Below are 19,895 nucleotides of genomic sequence, written 5' to 3'. Positions count from 1 at the left end.
GCTCCCTATCCTGAACCCTCCTCCCTCCTCCCTCCCCATACCATCCCTCTGGGTCGTCCCAGTGCACCAGCCCCAAGCATCCAGTATCGTGCATTGAACCTGGACTGGCATCTCGTTTCATACATGATATTTTACATGTTTCAATGCCATTCTCCCAAATCTAACTGGTCTACATGACTATTAGGAATAAATGGTACACTCTATAGAAAGCACACAAGGCACAGGACATACTCAGCAAGTGCCAGTTCCTTTCTTAGAATGTAAGTCTCAACGACAGTGCAAGAACTATTTCCTGACTTGCGTGGACTGTGTCTTACATCTCTCCCTCACAAAGTTCTGTACGTGGTAACCTTAAATATTTGATTTTTAAAAGAAATACATGTTTTAAAGCTAAATACATGTTGTTCATGAAGAAGACATCTTACCCCTCGCCAGTAAGAGCACAGCATGCCTGGATGTGCCACTGGTGATCTTTAATAGAAGTTAGTTTCAAAAACTGGGAGATTTCTGCTACAGTCATGCATCCTTTAACATCTTGTTTGTTAGCAAAAATCAGCAATCCAGCTTTCCTTAGGTCCTACAAAAGCAAACAAAACTGTAAAGGTCAGTTCATTTTTTTCAACACTTTCCGGCTTCACAGATTATATATGATAATCTGTGTAACCTAAATTGTCTCAACTACTTTACATAAAAGTATCTCATAGCTCTTATGATGGAAAGTAAACATCACACTGAACACATTTAAATTAATCAATCTATACTCGCATGTGTTTACATATTTCTTACAGTGCTAGATTACATTTTTATGGTCCTATGTGCTCTATTTAACAGTCGCATCTTCCAATTTAATACATGTCTAACCATTCCCCCAGGATTCCCAAGTGGCTCAATGGTAAAGAATCTACCTGCTAATGCAGGAGACAGAGGTTTGATCCCCGGGTCAGGAAGATCCACTGGAGAGGAAATGGTAACCTACTTCAGTATTCTTGCCTGGGAAATCCCATGGACAGAGGAGCCTGGTGGGCTAAGTCCATGGGGTTGTAAAGAGTGAAATGTGACTTAGCAACTAAACAACCACCACCCCAACCCTAATTACTCTTTAGAGTGGCACTCAAGAGCTTTTCAAAATTCTTGCCCAACCTATACTTTAGGTAGAGCTTCCTTGGTAAACCTAAGGAGAGTTATGGACTTCTCCCTCATAAAAATGTACGTATGTATATATGCCCAAAAAAGTTTTTGTACAATTTTAGGGTGTTCATTGATATCCTAAAGTCCATTCGTAAATACTGGGCTAAGAAACCATGATGGATCCACTCAACTAGTCGACTGAACTCTCATAAACTCTGCCTATATATTTTAAGAGATACAGAGAACACTAAGGTTTTGGTGCTATGTCTGCAAGTGTTCCCAGCTCTGTTAAATGCCATCTTCTTTTCAGGGATCTCAGTGAGAATATTTTGGTTTCAATCATGTGTTTGTGTGTTCGAAGGAAGAGTCTTTAGTAGGTTTAAAGAGACATTGTTCCACATTATTTTACTCTTGCTAGAAGAGAGTCTCAAAGGCTTTTCATTCTTTCTGAAGTAAATAAACAACAAAAGTAGTAAATTTCTTACTTGGTTAACAGGAGTTCTGCTGCATGCTTTACATAAACGAGACTGACTTAGTTACAGTGCCCCCTGCAGGACGGCACTACAGTACTGCAGATAAGGACAGAGTTACCTGAGTAACTTGGTCAGAGAAGGGATACTCTAGCATGAGGGTCTCAAACCTCTGGAATCTAATGCCTGATGATCTGAGATGGAGCTGATGTAATAATAATAGAAATACAAGTGCACAATAAATGTAATGTGCTTCAATCATCAGGAAACCATCTCTTTCCCCTCCGTAGGACTGTGGAAAAATCGTCTTCCACAAAATTAGTCCCTGGTGCTAAAAAGGTCAGGGACCACTGCTCTGAAAACATTAAGTTCTAAGAGTTCCTATTTATTGCTGTGTGACTCAGGGAGCTCAAACCCATGCTCTGTGACAACCTAGAAAGGTGGAATGGGGTGGGAGGTTCAAGAGGGAGGGAACATATGTATACCTATGGTTGACTCATGCTGATATATGGCAAAAACCAACACAATATTCTAAAGCAATTATCCTTCAAATAAATTAAAAAAAAAAAAATACTACCGCTCCCCCAAGAGAGTTTCAATTCGTTTCACCTATAGTTCAGATCACCTGCCTATTTATATAAGGCAAAAAGTTGAAGGGATGACCTATAACTAGTGCTCATATGCATTATCAAGTATATGAATTTTTTTTCTCTTATCCTAATTGGAAAATGGAACAGTTATCAATAGTTGATATATGGCTGAATCACTGAGTAGATGGACTTTCCATGGGATTTAATTCCTATCTTCCTATCGTTTAGGTTTCACTATCTCTTCTTGCCAGCATGTGTTGCAATCTTTATATAGGTCATGCCAGGTAATGCTGCCATGTTCAAGGAACACACTTTAGAAATACTTAACAACAGAAATATTTGGCACAAGTTAGGACACATAGTTTATGCTATTTATAAGTAACCTATATTCATCACTTTTAGTAACAAAATTATTTGGAGAGGCCCGTAGACTGAAAATTGGAAAACCTAAGAAATAGAGCCAGGTACTGCAATGTCTAAAAAAAAAAGAAAAAACCCATATTGAATGTAATTTTTCTAGATATTAAAGGCTCAAATTTTATTTAAGGTTCTTGATTTTTTTAAAAGCTATGTTATCTACATTTAAATATTTAGGAAAAGAGGAAAATTACGTCTTCCTTTACTTTTTCTTAAAATAACCTCACAACAAAGTATGCATTATGCTAAACAGTAGAAAAGAGATACACTGGATTAAGGCTGTTACTTGACTTAACAAGAGGTCAAAGTACAAGGTAAAGAGTGGTGATCTTTTGTCTATCACCCATTTTAAACACTTTGAAAAAGTTCTGCTCCATACCACAGACTTCTGTTCTTAAGAGTCTAAAAATAGTTTTTAGTTTAGTCAAGGAAATGAATAGTAGCACACACAGACATATTTACTTATTAGCATTGTCTATATGCCATATATAGTTGTCAATTTGTTTCTCAAACTCCATTTGTAAAGATAATTACTAGAAGTTGAGTCATTCTGAATAAAACACATCTATTCTTTCGTCTTTGGAATTTTAAAAAAAATTCATGAGTTTCAATGTTTTTGTGCTTCATTTAAGATGAAGCTTTCAGAAATGTATTTAAATGCTCTAGTTCTGTATTTCATAATACATAGAATCATTACTGGTGATGATAAGAAGACTGTTGTTTATTGTGGTATGCATGAAGCACTTGACTAACCCATGTCAGAATTTATTTTTCATTCACAAATTCTCATCCTTGAGCCGGAAGCTCCTCCCCAGAACTCTGCCTATTGGCTCTTCCTGACCCTATTAAGTAACTTAACTCTAGTTCCCAATTTTACCTATAATTCCTTTCTTTTCTGGTAATCTCATCCTTTCTTTCACTTTCCAGCTAGGCTCTATTTCTGGCTTTTACTATTTTTCATCCCTTCTTTCACTTTCCAGCTAGGCTCTATTTCTGGCTTTTACTATTTTTCCTAGCGAAGAGCAGAGAAGGCAATGGCACCCCACGCCAGTACTCTTGCCTGAAAAATCCCATGGATGGAGGAGCCTGGAAGGCTGCAGAGTCCATGGGGTTGCTGAGGGCTGGACATGACTGAGCGACTTCACTTTCACTTTTCATTTTCATGCACTGGAGAAGGAAATGGCAACCCACTCCAGTGTTCTTGCCTGGAGAATCCCAGGGACGGGGCATCCTGGTGGACTGCCGTCTATGGGGTTGCACAGAGTCGGACACGACTGAAGTGACTCAACAGCAGCTAGTGAAGAGCCTGAATGATGTGAATGCTTAAATTCAAAAGCTCATCAAGTCACATAAACTACTGGGCCTCAGTGTGCTAATCCATAAAAGACGAGGTTAATTGATCTATGCAAGTTAATGACTCAACTCATAAAATCCAACGACTCTGTTAGAGCCCTACTCTCTGGACTTTTTATAATACTGATGTCCTACATATTGGCCAATTAGAGTAAGAATCAAATAGGGAGGCTACCTGTTAACAGAGTAAAAAATATAGTCAAGAGACAAATACATTTTGCGTCTTATTTTTCTTTTTCTAAAGTCTTCATAAAACAACAACAGAACAACTCTTTGGTAAAAACTGAAGAAAGATGCATTGTTGTAAAATGCAAAGGGGGACATTTTAAAAATCCTTAGCTCATGCCTCTTTTGAATTGAAAATTGTTAAATACATGTACAAAGGCAAGATGAATTAAAAAAAAAAAAAAAATTCCAAAGATTTAACAGCTGCTAGAATCAGTTCAAAATAGCATCTTGGTGGGTATGACCACCACAAGCAAAACAGAAACTCCAATTTACATAACTACTTCACCAAGTTTCCTTACATGTGAAACATACCAAAATTCTTAACAAAAATCACAAAAGGAAGCCATTGAATCAGTATTAAAACTAATATAAAACGTCATTACAAAGATATCCCAGTTTCCTTAAAATTACACTCAAATAAAAATTATACAACACATTTAAGTATTTACTATTCTATTGCCACCTTTGAGTTGAGAAAGTAACATCTGTGATTAAAGGCAAGTGAAAATAATCAGATGCCACTACAGTTGGCCTTACTTATCCATGGGTTCTGCAGTCACATGAACCTCAAGTTGAAGATATTCAGGGAAAAACATTCCAGAAAGTTCAAAAAGCAAAACTTGGATTTGCTGCATATTTTCATAGCATTTACACTGTACTAGATATTATAAGCAATCTACAGATGACTTAAAGTATACAGGAGGATATGCATAGGTTATATGCAAATACTGTACCATTTTATACAAGGAACTTGAACATCTTTGGATTTTGGTACCTACAGGCATCCTAGAACCAAAACTGCTAACACAGAGGTACAACTCTATTACAAATAATATATGATTTTATAGTTACTATTATCATTACTGACTATATTATTCAGTCCATTTAATTCTCAAATTATGTTAACAGTTATATTTCTCAAGGGCTAAGAAAATATGGCTAGTTACATAGTTTTATTCAGCTGAGGGAAAAATACCAGAGACTAAAGGGCAACAAATTTAAGTATTAGTCAGATAACTGAGTTATCATCAGAACTTGCTGTGTGTCTTAGAAATAAGATGCTGTAAAGTCTTAATGATAATCCTCTGTATGATTAATCAATTTAAAATGAAAAATGAAAGCCATTTTAGATCTTTTTGTCCAGGAAAACTTCTAAACCAAATTTATTCAAGATAAATGGTGTTAAAAATCTACAAGTGATTCCACATTCTACTGCTTTCAGATACACTTCTGAATTGGAAAGTGTCAAAATTACAAACTCAGTAGCTAAATAATTTTTTCCAAAAATCTGAAATAGCATCCCCATGAGAAAATATAAAGTAAAAAATGTGACAGAAATATCCCCCCAACACACATCTAATGCCAGAATCCTACTTACCTCATGGGCTAACATTTTATAGAGTTCTTCTCTAGTTACAGAAATCCTTTCTCTGTCTGTACTGTCCACAACAACTATTACAAACTAAAATAATTACAAAAAAAGTCATTAGTGATTACATAATTTGCTATCTGTAAAATTTATCAAGTATTTATTTGATTTACAGTCTAACAACTATCAAGAAATTAGAACCTTATGGTATAGTATTATTGAAAACCAGAGATACCCACTATACTTTGTGAAGCCTAAAGGTCTAATCTTTAATTCAAACATATTTACTAATTTTTAAGAGAAAATAAAAGACAATATGATGTCATCATTCTATTAGAATATTCTGCTAATAAACTAAGCAAAATATAACATGTTTTCTAAATTAGTATCTTAATTCTATAATATCTTAATTAATATCTAATATCTTAATTCTATTTGCACTGTAAGTCCATAAGACAAAAATATATTATGACCCAAAATTTAAGTTACTTCTAGACAGATACTATTTATTAATGTCAATTTAAAAATCTAAAAGGGCAGGTGTATGAGAATAAAGTAATATGAGAGTTAATTTTCAAAAAAAACCCAACAAATTTAAAGAATAAATCTGTATCTAAAACCATGCCTTCTTCCTTATATAAGTGGTCCCTGCTACTGCAAGCACAATCAGTTCAGCTCTTTCCTGAACTGTTGACGAGACCAGCATCAGAAGATGCAAACACTCATAAAGGAGTTGTGCGGGACTGAGCTCCAATGGCCCCTCCTTCCACTCCATGAGCACCAAAAGGCACCAGGGAAACAGGAGCAGGTATAGTCACTTTATGATGGCACTGGTTATGCCCAAGTTAATTTTGACTGCCTAGTATTAGTATGCACTATATATTGTTTAGAACTAGCATTTCCAAACAAACCACTTAATTTTCAGGATCTTCTCTATTCTTCAGATTTCATCAACCACAATGCAGATGGATAAGAGAACTGCTACTTGACCTCTTCTCCCATTGAGACTTTACTGATATGTGGTTATATTGCTCTAAGACATGTCCTACTCTAAACCTTTCAACAAAGCTATTGATTTTCAAGACGATGGCATGAATTTACAATACATGCAGCATTTTATATGGGGATACTAATCATATATATACTCCTCCTTCTCCAAAAGACATGATCAAATTCTTAACAGAGTGTTAGGGAATCAAGTCATTAGAGACATTTAACAGTGCCTCATCCATATATACAGTTGGAGACTTATTAACTTATAACCAGCACTACAAAAACAAATATCATAGCCTTTAATCTTACAAGGTCTATACAGTGAAGATCTCAAATGTCAGAAATTTCCTCTTGGCAAATAATATGTAAATAAAACATATGACTATATCTAAACTGTTTTATAATAAAAAGAGTTCTTTAATGTGCAATTGCATTGCATAAAAGAAAATACACAGTAAAATTATTGAACAAGGATTCAAACCACCAGTCCCCTCATTTAACTCGGATTTCCTCTATACAGACACAAGTAAATAGTACTAAAGAAATGAAGTTACAAACTGTGAAATGGAGTTCTTTAGAAAAACAATTATTTAAGACAAGCTCTGGGATCAGTATAAAATCAGACTAATCAATCACCAATTCTTCTTACGGTTCAATGAGACTGGATATACAGAACAATGACCCTGAAAGAGGGAATTAAAGATTCCATTATGTTTAAAGTCTACTTATATTAACATTAATATACTGTGATATTTCAAAAAGATAACTTTAAGAGTTTATATCTAGAAAGTATTTCCCAAGTATTATATTCACAAAAGACTTAGTATATTAAGAAACATACCTCCGTGTTAGTATAGTAAGTGTTCCAGGAAGAACGAAGAGATTCTTGGCCACCGATATCCCACATTAGAAAACGTGTATTATTAATCACTATCTCTTCTACATTACTTCCTATTGTTGGGGATGTATGCACAACTTCATTCATAGAACTGGGGGAAAAGTTCAAATATATCACAATTAGCAAAGAAACTAGATTGTTTGAATATTTTTCAACTAAGGGATAAATTAGCATAACCTCCTTTTATATTTTATACCCAAATATCCCCTTTCCATTAGGTTTATTAAGAGTGAACAAAGGGTTCACTACTGTATATATAGCACAGGGAACTCTAGTTGGTGCTCTGTGGTGACCTAAATGGGAAAGAAATCCAAAAAGAGGACTTATATATGTATGTATGGCTGATTCACTTTGCTGCAGAGCAGAAATTGACATACCAGTGTAAAGCAACTGTACTTCAAATAAAAAATAAATAAATAAAAACAGGATACTACATATTATACATATATTACACACACGTGTAGGATCTCCCAGGTGGTTCAGTGGTAAAGAATCCGCCTGCCAAAGCAGGAGACGCAGGCTTGATCCCTGAGTTGGGAAGATTCTCTGGAAGAATTCTTGAGAATTCTTGCCTGAGAAATCCCATGAACAGAGGAGCCCGGCAGACTACCGTCCATTGGGTCGCAAAAGAGTCAGACATGACTTAGCGACTAAACACCACCACCACCACCACACACAAATAAATAATGTTCAGAAGAATACTAACAAATACACACACTGGACTCTTTATGTTGAAAAAACTACTATATTTCTGGAATCATAGATATGAACCATCCCTAATTTTAAGATGCCACACTTTGGTAAAACCTGAAATACATCACTATCATGTGTTGTATGAAAACAATAAAGCTCTTTGAAACTTCAAAAAAAAAAGAGTGAATGAAGAGTTCAAACAGAGGTGGAACTAGGTAATGGACTAGCTGGAACACTTTGTAGTTTCATTCCAAGAAACTACAGAAACAAATATTTGTCTGCTCTCTATAAGCGAACAACTGAACAACACTCAACGTCTTATAAAGTTCTAGCTCTCTAGAAGCAGTTGCTTAAATTCGGCTCCTGGTTCATGGCCAACCTGCCTTCTTACAGAGTAATGTGGATTCCATAAAATTTTTTACTGCTTTTGCTAATTAAGTATCACTCTGGCAGAGAAAGTAACTATATACAAAAAGATACAATTTTTTAGCTAGTTAGTACTTACAATTGGTAAAGGATGGTAGTTTTTCCTGCATTATCCAGCCCAACAATGATAACTTTGTGCTCTGGAAAAAAAAAAAAAACTGATTTATTAATCAAAAATTAAAAATTTTCCCATTTCATCTACTCTTTTCAGCCATGGTGTAATTCAGTGTATGGCATTTTATTCCTTCTTGTAACTCAGAAGAACATCACAGCAAGAGAAGAATTATTGGTCTAACCCCTCATTCTGCGTAGATAAGTTTCACCTGTCTAGGAAGCCAGAAGTACTACATTCTTTCCACTCCTTGGAAGCCAACTCTCAGTCAACTATTCCAAATGCAATCACAACAATTTATGTAAGACTTAACTTGTTAATGTTTCACACTGGACTAAGTTACTTAAATTCTAAATATGAATTTAAGGCATTAATGGGGTATGTACAGGTGAGATGGGTGAATGGCAGGGAGAAAAAGGGCAGCCTTTTAAAGCTGCCTTTAGCAGGCATCTCTAAGTATCTGAGCACATGTGAACCATAGGGTCCTTCTAATCAAATTTAAGGACCTATGGCTATGGCAAGGTATCTTGGGGCCCATCTATTGCCATCCCGTCTAAAAACGACTCCCAAAGACAGCAGCGCATGGAGGAAGCTAATCTCCAAAGATGGTCTCTGGATATTCATGCTCCCTTAAATCCTGGCGGGTCCGATGACTTGCTTTTAACCAACAAGACGCAGAAGTGACTGTGTGACTTCCACACCTGGATCATCTCACACCTTGCAGTTGCTGCCCAGCTCTTGGACAACTCCCCCTGGAGTAAGCCAGATACCAGGTAACAAGTCTGACTACCCCATGATTGTTGTGCACATGAGTGAGGAAGCCCGGGTGAAGCACAGTTGCCCTCAGCTGTTCTAACCATTCTGAGATGCCAGACACACAAAGAAACCACCCTGGATATGGAGCCAGGTGGAGCCGGAGATGACTCCAGTTCTAGCTGTCATCCAACTGTAATCAAATGAGCCCCAAGCCAGAACTTCCTAGCTGAGCTTAGTGAGCTCACAGAGCCATGAGAGATTGTAATAATTCCTTTAAGTCATCAAATTAAGGAGAATTGGCTTGTTACACAGCAACAGGTAACAGAAGCAAGATGGGAAAACACATGTGGTTGTGTCACGTTGAGCAAATGACTTATTCCTCTAACCCTAAGCTTCCTCACTGTCAAACAGGGAGGGACAATACTATCTTTCAGGGTTGTATACGTACAACAGCACTTGGGCAGTGCCCACTACCAAGAAAGACAGTTCCTAATCCATGTTCCCAAATCTTTCCTAAGTTCCAATCTTAGTGGATAGATACAGTGCCCCTCAACAACATCCCCAAACCCAATTTTCAAACCTTTTCCTGATTCTATCCTACTTTATTTGCTTACTGGTATTACCATTATTTCAGATGCCTTTGGAGTCCCTCAACCTCAACATCTAATTTGTCACCAAGTTCTATTCTCCCTCAAAAATATATTCTGAACCTACCTCCTCCCCACTGTCCTAGCTGCAGTCCTCCTCATCTCTTACTGTGCTTAACTAGACTACCTCCAACCCATCTTTCTGTTGTTTCTTGAATAATTTTTCTACACTGTAAAGCTGATAATGAAATGACGGCTCTCCACTTTGACAGGAAAACAAAGTACAAGTTCTAAGCCTTGTATACAAAACCAGTCCCAAATGAGTATGCTTCAGCTTTATCCCTCACCATGACCATCAGGCATCTAAGCTGGAGTTCACGTTGTTCTTCCTACACAAGCTGCTACCTACATCCACAGCAAACATTTCTCTACCTCTACTCATGGTGTTTGCCTGTGCTGGAATTATCGTCTCCAATTCTCCATTTCAAGAATTCCTACTAATCTTTCAGGTATAGCTTCCCAAGAAAAATCACTTTCTCCTGCTCTTCTGCCACACCTCTAACAGAGCACTTATAATGATTTACACAAACACTAATCATCTCAGTTTAATGAGGCACCCTTCAAGGGTACTTCCTAGTAACTGCAACTTTTCTGGTATAATAAATGCTGAATTAATATTCATTCTATAAACAAGAAATGTTAAGGATAAAGGAGCTCTTCAAGAGAAAGCTTTTGCAGTCAGGTGGTAGATGTTTTCCAAACACAACACTTACCATTAAGAGGAATTCCTAATGCTACATAGGTACTTCCAGTTACACAAAAATATGAAGATCAAGTAAACAGAAAAAAAAAATGGCTTTAAATAATATACTTTAGCAGGCCAGTGCTTTCTTTTTTAGGTTGCACACCATGTGGGATCTTTATTCACCAATCAGGGACTGAACTTGTACCCCCTGCAGTGGAAGTGCAGTCTTAACCACTGGACCACCAGGGAAGTCCCAGAAAGTTTTAATAAAATCAATTTTGTCCAGTCACTCATTCTTTGAAGAGCAGGCAGCTTAGAACCACTAGAGTCCTAAAGTGACATGACCATGCTCCCCAAAACAGGTTCTAAAAAGTCATTTTAAAAATGCAGGACCCAGTCTCTTTCATCTTTAGAGATGACTAGGGTGAAGGAACTGAGAAAATGACAACTACCTGACAAGTGGAGTTTCTTCCTAAGGAAAAGTAAAGGGTGACCAGATTAAAATCAGAAGCATGGGCTTCCTCAAAGGAGTGTTAAAAAGGCAGTGGCAAATCCATCTTCACAGGAAGGTCACATCTGAACAGGGCCAGATTACTGAGTCCTTGGAGCAGGGGACCTTTATACCTGGGAAGTTTTTAAATGGCATGGCAATTTTGCCTGACTCTATATTTTTCTATGTCCTCAAATTGAGCACTTCCTCTCTAATGACAGATATCTTTTTCAGTTCTAGTAATACTAGCAATTATAAACATTTTAATACCAGCAGAATTCACAATGAGCTATTCTCTGACCTCTGACTTACGTGAGTTTTTAGTTTCCCACTTGAATAGAATACCAATTTTTATAATTAATAAAACATCAGCTTATTTTTAAGTTTTAGGAACATTATTTTGTTAACCTCTTTGTATTAGCTGCAGCACTAAATTTAGACAGACTTGCCAGTACTCAGGAAGAAAATACAATTACCCTGACCAATGAGAGAAATGGTACTCTAAAAATAGTACAAAATTAATAGGGGCAAAACCAATACAAATGTAGGCAAGGATCTATGATACATAACTACACAGTAACTACAAAATGTGTGTGTGTATATGAATCTTACACAGAGAGATCACAAATACAATAGCACTATCTCTGGCAAGGTCCTTAGTCCCTAAAGGTGGTTAAACACTTATTCTAACCATGCTGCCATTTTTCAAAATATTTTGCAATTTTCTCTTGCAATTGCTTTCAGAGCCTGAGACACACTGTTTTGAACACTCCCAATGGTCGCCGTTTAACCCCTGAAGATGAATTTGATTTTAAAAGGGGAGGGGAGTCACATGGTATCATCTCAGTCATAAGGTAAAAAGCAGTTAAGATGAGTGTTACCTTTTCATTATTAAATGAGGTGTGATCCCTAAATGATGATTTTAAAATATGCCTCTAAAAAAAATTCTAAAAGTAGTTTCAAAAGGTATTTCAAAAAGTAACAATAGGACTTATCAGTAGAAAACTATCTGGCCTCCTAGGGTAACTGCTTTTAGGGGAAAACCCTACCTGGTTTTGTTTTTAAAGTGGTCTCCTTAATTTAGCCATGCCCCATAGGACTTATTTCTTGATTTCAAACACATTTTCTACCATTTCTGTGAGGAAAGACTAACTAAGCAAAAAAGAAAAAAAAATAAAGAAGGATTCTGTGTCATACCTGACCACAAGATGAACTTGATAAAGTCAAACTACTGTGAACCAACCACTGTGCAATAACACACATACACTGAGATAAAGCAGATGGCACGAGAAGTTCACAGTGGGATTTCATCTTCTCCTGACACAAGTGGAAGATAGGATGGGGTGAACAGCTTCAAGATACAATGTCTTTTACAAGCCACTGAATGAATGAACTAGAGAATAAGATGAAATTAGGTCACATGATTTGGTGGATAAAGATGTAAAGTCTTGTTAAGTCTTTCTTCACTAGTGCCTAGAAATAAAAGCAGCACACTAGGGAGAGAAGGCATAGTGGATGATACAGGGCGAGAATTCATGCCTGGTGTGGTAGAAAATAAACAGGAGAAAAGACTGTCAAGAGATATTCAGAGACGAAGGAAAGAGCAGCTCAAACCACTCTCCATACTGGAAACAACCTCCCTCTTCTAACTAATTTTACAAACTCAGTGAATAACCATCACTTACAAAAGCATAAATATGCAAATATGCCCCCAAACTCTTAAGACATAAAGCAGATTTCCAACGTCAATCAAGGAAATACAAGCTAACATATTTGAACACATGAAGGTTTTTTAGTAGCTAAAATATTTTAAAAAGAAGAAAGGATCTCGTATCAAACGTGCTGCTGCTGTTAAGTCGCTTCAGTAGTGTCCGACTCTGCGACCCCATAGACAGCAGCAGCCCACCAGGCTCTCCTATCCCTGGGATTCTCCAGGCAAGAACGCTGGAGTGGGTTGCCATTTCCTTCTCCAATGCATGAAAGTGAAAAGTGAAAGTAAAATCGTTCAGTCGTGTCTGACTCTTAGTGACCCCATGGACTGCAGCCCACCAGGCTCCTCTGTCCATGAGATTTTCCAGGCAAGAATACTGGAGTGGGTTGCCATTGCCTTCTCCATCAAACATGCGCAGAATTCAGAAAACCTCTGGGGAGCCCCACGTTCTGTGGCTCAGTCTTTTTTTTTTTTAAAAAGTCCCCGACTCGGAAGGTTCCGCTTGTAGTCGATAGGGCCGTAGCCCCCCACCGGGGGCATGTCCTGCTTCACCTTCGACACTGCCATGCTTGCAGGACCTTGCCTGGCTCAGTCTTAAGATCAGGACAGTTCAATGAGGCCACGAGCCAGAGGCCCTTCACCTCATCATCTCTAACACCCACAAGTCACGTTCAATACCAACTTATATCTACTCCCTCCCAAGACTTGTTTTTTCTCTATTTGAATTTCTGTGTTTTTACAATAAAGCACCATGGCTATTCTCAATAGCTTCCTAAGTCTGAGGTATAGCATGTGGGTCACAGTGAGAACTATAAGATTAAGACATCATTGTGCAATGGGCTCAAAGATAAGGGTGCCAAGTCAAAGGTGAAGAGTTGTTTTATCCCCAACTATAGGGTTAGATTATTCACACTGTCTAATCATCAGCCTTCTCTGAATAGCCTTAGATTCTTTCACCACTGCAACCTGTTTCTCTCACTACCAGGATAGAAGAGACTTCTATGAAAAACACATATTCCAGGTAGTGTTACAATGCACTTCAAAACAAATAATACATAGAACCTAAAATACAATGTGTACACAAGAGACAGTTATCATGTGAAAATGTAACAAAACTTTTGGCTGTTTCAATGCTTTGATGCATGTGATTTATGACAAGTTACTACTTAGTATGATTTTTCTTTTAGAGTATCTATGCCACAGCATTCTTGCAGTTTTTCAGATAAGCCCAAACAACTGTACACTTGTCACAGTACCTGGATGGAATTTTGCATTATCACCTGGGCTTTAGTCTCCCAATCAATACTTGACTCTTGTCATCAAAATGCTTGTTTCCCTTCTTTGTTTCCTTCTGATATACTCAGGCAGCCTACCAGTTCTATTTACTAACAGGTTCTAAAAGTCAATATATATCCTGCCAACTACCAGTCAGTAAATTAAGCAAAGCAAAAAAAAAGTCATCGTTATCCTGGAGAACTTCTATCTCTGTGAATCATACCAAAGCTAGAAAACACAAATACTAAGGCAGATAAACTGAGAGTCACCCTGATTTTTCATTCTCACCTCATATCCAAACTAAGTCCCAAGGATTCTGTCTCACAAGGAACAAAAAGTCCCATTTCTGTCAGGTATACTATAGTTTTCACAGGTCTTAACACAGAATCTATAGAGTAAATCATGTACTTAATAAAGTATGAATGAATAAATAAATCAAAATTGGAAGACATAAAGGTTAGAAGGGAGATAATCGATAAAGTCCCTCATACTAAAAATTCAATTTGCAAAATCTAAAAGCATCATCAATTTAAAAAACGAAGTTTGAAAATAAACTTGCAACTTACAGCAATGGTAGTGAAGTTTCAGCTGGGGGCGGGGGATGGGGAGAGGGGGACAAAAAACTTTGCTGAATGAAAAGCAACAATTACACATGAAAAAAGTAGAGATCCAATTAGGAAACAGAAACCACAGAGCAATTTGAACTTGAAAATAACTACTCCAGAGGACTGGAGTAATGAGGGACTGGCTAACAAGAAGTAACAATAAAGATTAAAGGAATGACAATACACAGCGCTTTCACCACCCAGGGCTGAGACAGGGCTTCTCCCCACAGCTCCCCAGGACTGAGATACAGACCTTGCTGAGGGCCTGGCCATGGCTCACTGAATGTCAGAGAAGTAGCTGTGCGGACTCGCCGGTGGCTCTTTCTGGAAATCCTCCCTCTAGCATGTTGGGGAAAGCTGTTCATTGGGAAGTGTTTCCCTGGAGGACCTCCATTCTGAAACCAACTGAAGTGGGTATTAGAGGAAGCTGCTGTGACCACTAGACAGTGTAAGAGCCAGCGGCTGGAGAAGGCGTCCACACTGCACGGAGCAGGAGAGGGCCTGCTGAGAGGCACATCATATCCAGAAAGAAAGCCCCCTCCTCTTGCAGTGCCACCTACCAACAAAGCTTGACACCGTGCCTTTAAAAGCCTAGTATTTAAGGACCCAGCTCTGTATGCACAGAGCACACAAAAAAGGTGAGTTTGGAGCTAAAGTTTTAATAACTGGTACAGTTCACCCCTTTGGCTACTCAGCTTCTATAGGTGCTCATTTACATATTTGAATTCCCACACGATGAAAAGATCAACAGAATCAGAGGTGGCTTTCCCAGCACCAGGTCCTGCGGCACCGGCAGCTTCTACATAATTCATTCACAATGGATCATTCCTTTTCTGTGAGCTAATCAGGAGAATGAAACAACGCTCCCCATGAGGAAACTTCATAACTTCTTTCACAGTTCACGAGTCTAAAAGTTCTTCCTTTTATCTAACATGAATCCTTCTTATACAAAGAAGTTTTTGTTAGGTTTCAAGGGCACCAACTCAGGCACTAGATGATCCTGGTTAAAGTCTCAATCTAAAAGGGCTTCCCAGGTAGCACTAGCGGTAGAGAATCCACCTGCCAATGCAGGAGATGCAGGAGACTCAAGTTCAATCTTGAGAAGGAAATGGCAACCCACTCCAGTATTTTTGCCTGGAGAATCATATGGACAGAGTCCATGGGGCAGCAAAGAGTCAGACACAACTGAAGCAACTTAGCACCAAAGTCTATCACTTTTAACTGTAATGCCTGGAACAAATTACCTAATGTTTCTTTGTCTTAAAAACTGGAGACTATCAGGCTCACAGGGTTCTTACTAAGAGTAAATCAATTAAGTGAAGACTAAATTAGCTGCATGAAACACATGGACCCTAACCTTGCAAGTCAATATTAACTGCTATTATTTTATCTATAAAGACAAAGTTAGCTTATCTCCCCACATAAAGGCAGGGGGTCTTGTGTGTTTTGTTCTTGGTCTACCCCACCTGCATCTCTTTGTCTCCGTGCATTGACAGGCAGGTTTTTTTACCACTAGCGCCACCTGGGAAGCCCTCTACAACAGACCCCAGCACAAAACAGGTGTTCAAAATACTTGTTCAATGAACAAATGGAGTTCTGATCACAAGGCCTTCTATACTAAAAGGTACTAGTGGCAACTCTTCCAAGCCCTAAAGTTGTAAAGACTTACAGTTTAGTAACTGAAAAACAGCAATGGGGATGGGGGTGGGGCAATGGGGAGGGTGGAGAATTCACATGAAAAACCGATGCCAGTCACTTCTTTAAGGCCAGCAAAATATTTCTGCAGTATTTAGTTGCATTACCTAGGAAAATCATTCCACTAGTACCTCAGTTTCCTATTTTCAGGAGAAAAGAAAAACTACTTCAAAGGAAAAACTACTCCAAAAACCTACTTCAAAGTTTCTATAGTAGAAACTTTAAAAAATGATATATACAACAGCATCTAAGACAAACTTTGTACCCTATTAAAGTATCACGTAAATGCAACCTCTGGGTTTTCAAGCCTGAGCAATATACAATTAGTTTTCACTATGTACTCAACCTAACTAAGCTTAAATTGAAAAAGCTGGTCTAAAGGGTGATAGAGATATCACACAGTTTGTTTCATCATCATAGCAAATTCTGTTATCCCTCAAAACTTCCTTCCAAGAGTTTATGTGAAAAGAACATAGGACTGTGTTCTGCATCTTCTGGAGGTAAAATAAAGTTTAATTCACAACTAAAAGACCAACAAGTACCTGATAGATTTAAAGTGACCCTGCTGATAAGACAATCACATCATTTAATAGGAAATCGTTTATTCATATTTTCATAATGCTGACATCTAAATTTTTAGAAATTCATTAACTTCTTACTATTTCCCAATACTGAAAAAAAAGGTCCAGTCAAAAATTACCACAAAATAGAGGTAATAAGAACACGACTCAGTGATTTTTAGTGGTAACAAAGCACAAATCATTATCTAGTACTGTCAAATATCTGCTGGCAAAGTTCGAATTCTGTCTTCACTAACAGAGACAATTTTATCATTGACTCAAAATATAACATGGAGATATCTAATTTTTCTTGCAGGATTAGAGATCAATTAACAATCTTTCTAAATTTCACAGTAGAGTAGAAATATTAGCTTTGCTAAAAATAATACAAACTATGGATTTAAACATTAAAACAGACTATCTACTGTAAGTACCACCAGTATCATGTTATTCTTAAGACCTACAGATTAAGTTTTCAGGATTTGTGGGCTCCATGGTCATACAGTCAAGATATCCTGCTACTCTAGGTGAGACCCAGATGGACAAAGGTTAAGCAACTGGTTTCTATTCACCCTTCTCTCAACAGAAACAGCTAGCTAGAGACAGTGTATATTAGAAGAGGCTTTCTCCAGTTCATGAAAATTCTCCACATCATTTGAAAATCATTTGAAATGTTGCTCTTCCATTTAGTATCATGAGATCTACACTATCATCTTTATTTTTTAAAAGATAAACTGGAGATCACAAGTTCCAGTTCTGTTCCCTTCCCATTGCCTTCTTGTAGGAGCAGCTGGATTACCAAGGAGGAAGCAGGGATGGTTGCACATAATAGATGCCACCATTCATTTATGTCTTTACTGGAAAATTTTGGGCTGTGACAGTAACACCAGCTTCACAGGAGGAAAATACAAAGTTATTGACAGCCGGGATGATGAATCACCCAACTTGAGTTAAAAAGAAATGAAAGTACACCAGTAACTATTTTGTATCTTAATGGCTGTGTTGTCTTTTTGTTAAAATTGCATCCTCTTTCCCCCAGTTTTACACTTATTTTTTTTTTAACAAATGTCAATAAATCTGATATGTATTTCAAGGTAATGTTTGAGTTTAGATGAACTTAAGCATCTCTTTATGATAATACACTCCATATCTGGTAAATTACTAGTCACTTACAGTTAACAGATGTTTCACATGATATGATTTTTAAGTGCTTTCAATGATACTTTAACATTTTAAATCCAGCCATAAAACCTCTACTTAAATAAGAAACAAGAAACACGAGTAGGAAAATGACCTTAAGCTTAACCTTAAACACAGATACAAATCTGGCAAACGGAGAGAGGACCATCACTACTTAGGATGCAGAAGAATCTTCCAAAGGCGGGGGGGGGGGGGGGGGGGGGGGGGGGGGGGGGGGGGGGGGGGGGGGGGGGGGGGGGGGCGGGGGGGGCGGGGAGGAGGAACGGGGAGGTGGAGGCGCAAGGAAGGCTCATAAACCTGAATGTACTAGCTAAGTCAAGAGAGATTTCTCATGTTTTCCGCATTCTGCAATCCTCGGTCGCTCAGGGGTGCGTTTGCGGCCACAACCTATAACCTTCATCCTAGAGAACCCCAGTACTTCAAGTGGTGTGCAAACCCAATCGCCGAAGGACGGAAACGTGAGCCAGGCTGGGCCACTCAAGGGGCGTCGAACGTGGGACAAGAGACCTTTTCCACTCCCAACAGAAATCGGAGCAATGGGTGTATTTGCGGAATGGATTTCTTAGGAAGGTCTCCTAAGACAAAAGGGCAGCGAGTCGGGAACCATTCCCGAGCTGGGAGTGGGATCGACCAGCCCCAGGCCCGCAGCCGCAACAGCCCGCACTTCAGCGCAGAGAACGCGCGCGACCGCAGCGCCCACATTCCGGAAGTATTCGGAGACCCCCACCCACCCACCCACCCACCCGGCCACGAGTGACCCTCTCCCCGACCCGTACGCGCTCGGCCTGAGCCCCTCACCCTGGTGATTGAACAGTCTCCATATCCTGGTGAAGAGAATTCCCATTCTCGGGCAGCGGACCCCTCTCCAGCCACCCGGGCCGCCTGGCCTCCCCCGGCTCAGGCTCAAGGGGAGGAGAGAGACGCGCCGGAGCCTCCGTCTCTGCCGCTGCTGCTGCCGCGCTGGCCGTCGGCCCGCTTCCTAGGAACCGGAGGGAGGCCGAAGCCCAGGCCGCCGTGCCGTGCTTGAGGCCCCGCCGCTGCCGCCGCGGCTCCCGCCTGGCTCGCGGACATCGCCGCCGCGTTGTGTGCGACGAACCTCGCGGGCCACCGTCCTCCCCAAGCTCCTCTCGGGCGGCTGCGGCGGCGGCGACCAGGCGGGCGGGGGAGGCGCGGGGCGGGGTGGAGGGACGGAAGGCGCAGGCGCGCGGCCGGAGGGGCGGGGCCTGGGAAAGAGCGCCCGCCTGGCCCTGGCTTACTTGTCAATCTTACCGACCTGTAGGCGGCGGGACTTCGGTCAGGCAAAGCGGGCTTCGGGTTGGGACAGGTGGCTCTGGATTGCTTGCTTTGGCGTTTTTTCTACCTTTCTTCCACAGAGCCATAGTGTGAACAAGTCATCGAGTGTTCTTCCCCAACCTTGTTCGCACACTTAATCAAAAGCCCCACCTCCTAGCCTTCGAAGACGTGAATTCCATCAGGGTCTTTGAGAGAGGCTGATTACTTTATCCTTCAAATCTCGACGCCGACACCCAAAAGGGTGGCTTTACCTAAGCAGTGGCCTTATGGCCGTCCTGTACTAAAATGTTGTTCGCTTTCC

The 19,895-nt window shown here is 39.4% G+C and overlaps 1 protein-coding gene across 1 annotated transcript in view; it reads right to left on the bottom strand.

The window, feature by feature from the left end:
* The window catches only part of ARL5A (ARF like GTPase 5A), a 28,662-nt gene extending 9,216 nt beyond the window's left edge, over positions 1–19,446 (bottom strand). Inside the window, exons 1-5 of the mRNA XM_019972671.2 lie at positions 19,100–19,446; positions 8,645–8,705; positions 7,390–7,537; positions 5,565–5,648; positions 426–577 (exon numbers count right to left, since the gene is read on the bottom strand). Coding sequence (XP_019828230.1) covers positions 426–577; positions 5,565–5,648; positions 7,390–7,537; positions 8,645–8,705; positions 19,100–19,145 — 491 coding nt within the window. The 5' untranslated portion in view covers positions 19,146–19,446. The remainder of the gene's footprint in view (positions 1–425; positions 578–5,564; positions 5,649–7,389; positions 7,538–8,644; positions 8,706–19,099) is intronic.
* Between the last annotated feature and the right edge of the window lie 449 nt (positions 19,447–19,895).

This window comes from Bos indicus, chromosome 2, assembly GCF_029378745.1.
Source record: "Bos indicus isolate NIAB-ARS_2022 breed Sahiwal x Tharparkar chromosome 2, NIAB-ARS_B.indTharparkar_mat_pri_1.0, whole genome shotgun sequence".
NCBI classification, from domain to species: domain Eukaryota; kingdom Metazoa; phylum Chordata; class Mammalia; order Artiodactyla; family Bovidae; genus Bos; species Bos indicus.
The sequence above is the reverse complement of the archived record's forward strand: the minus strand, read 5'-3'. Positions and strand labels throughout refer to the sequence as shown.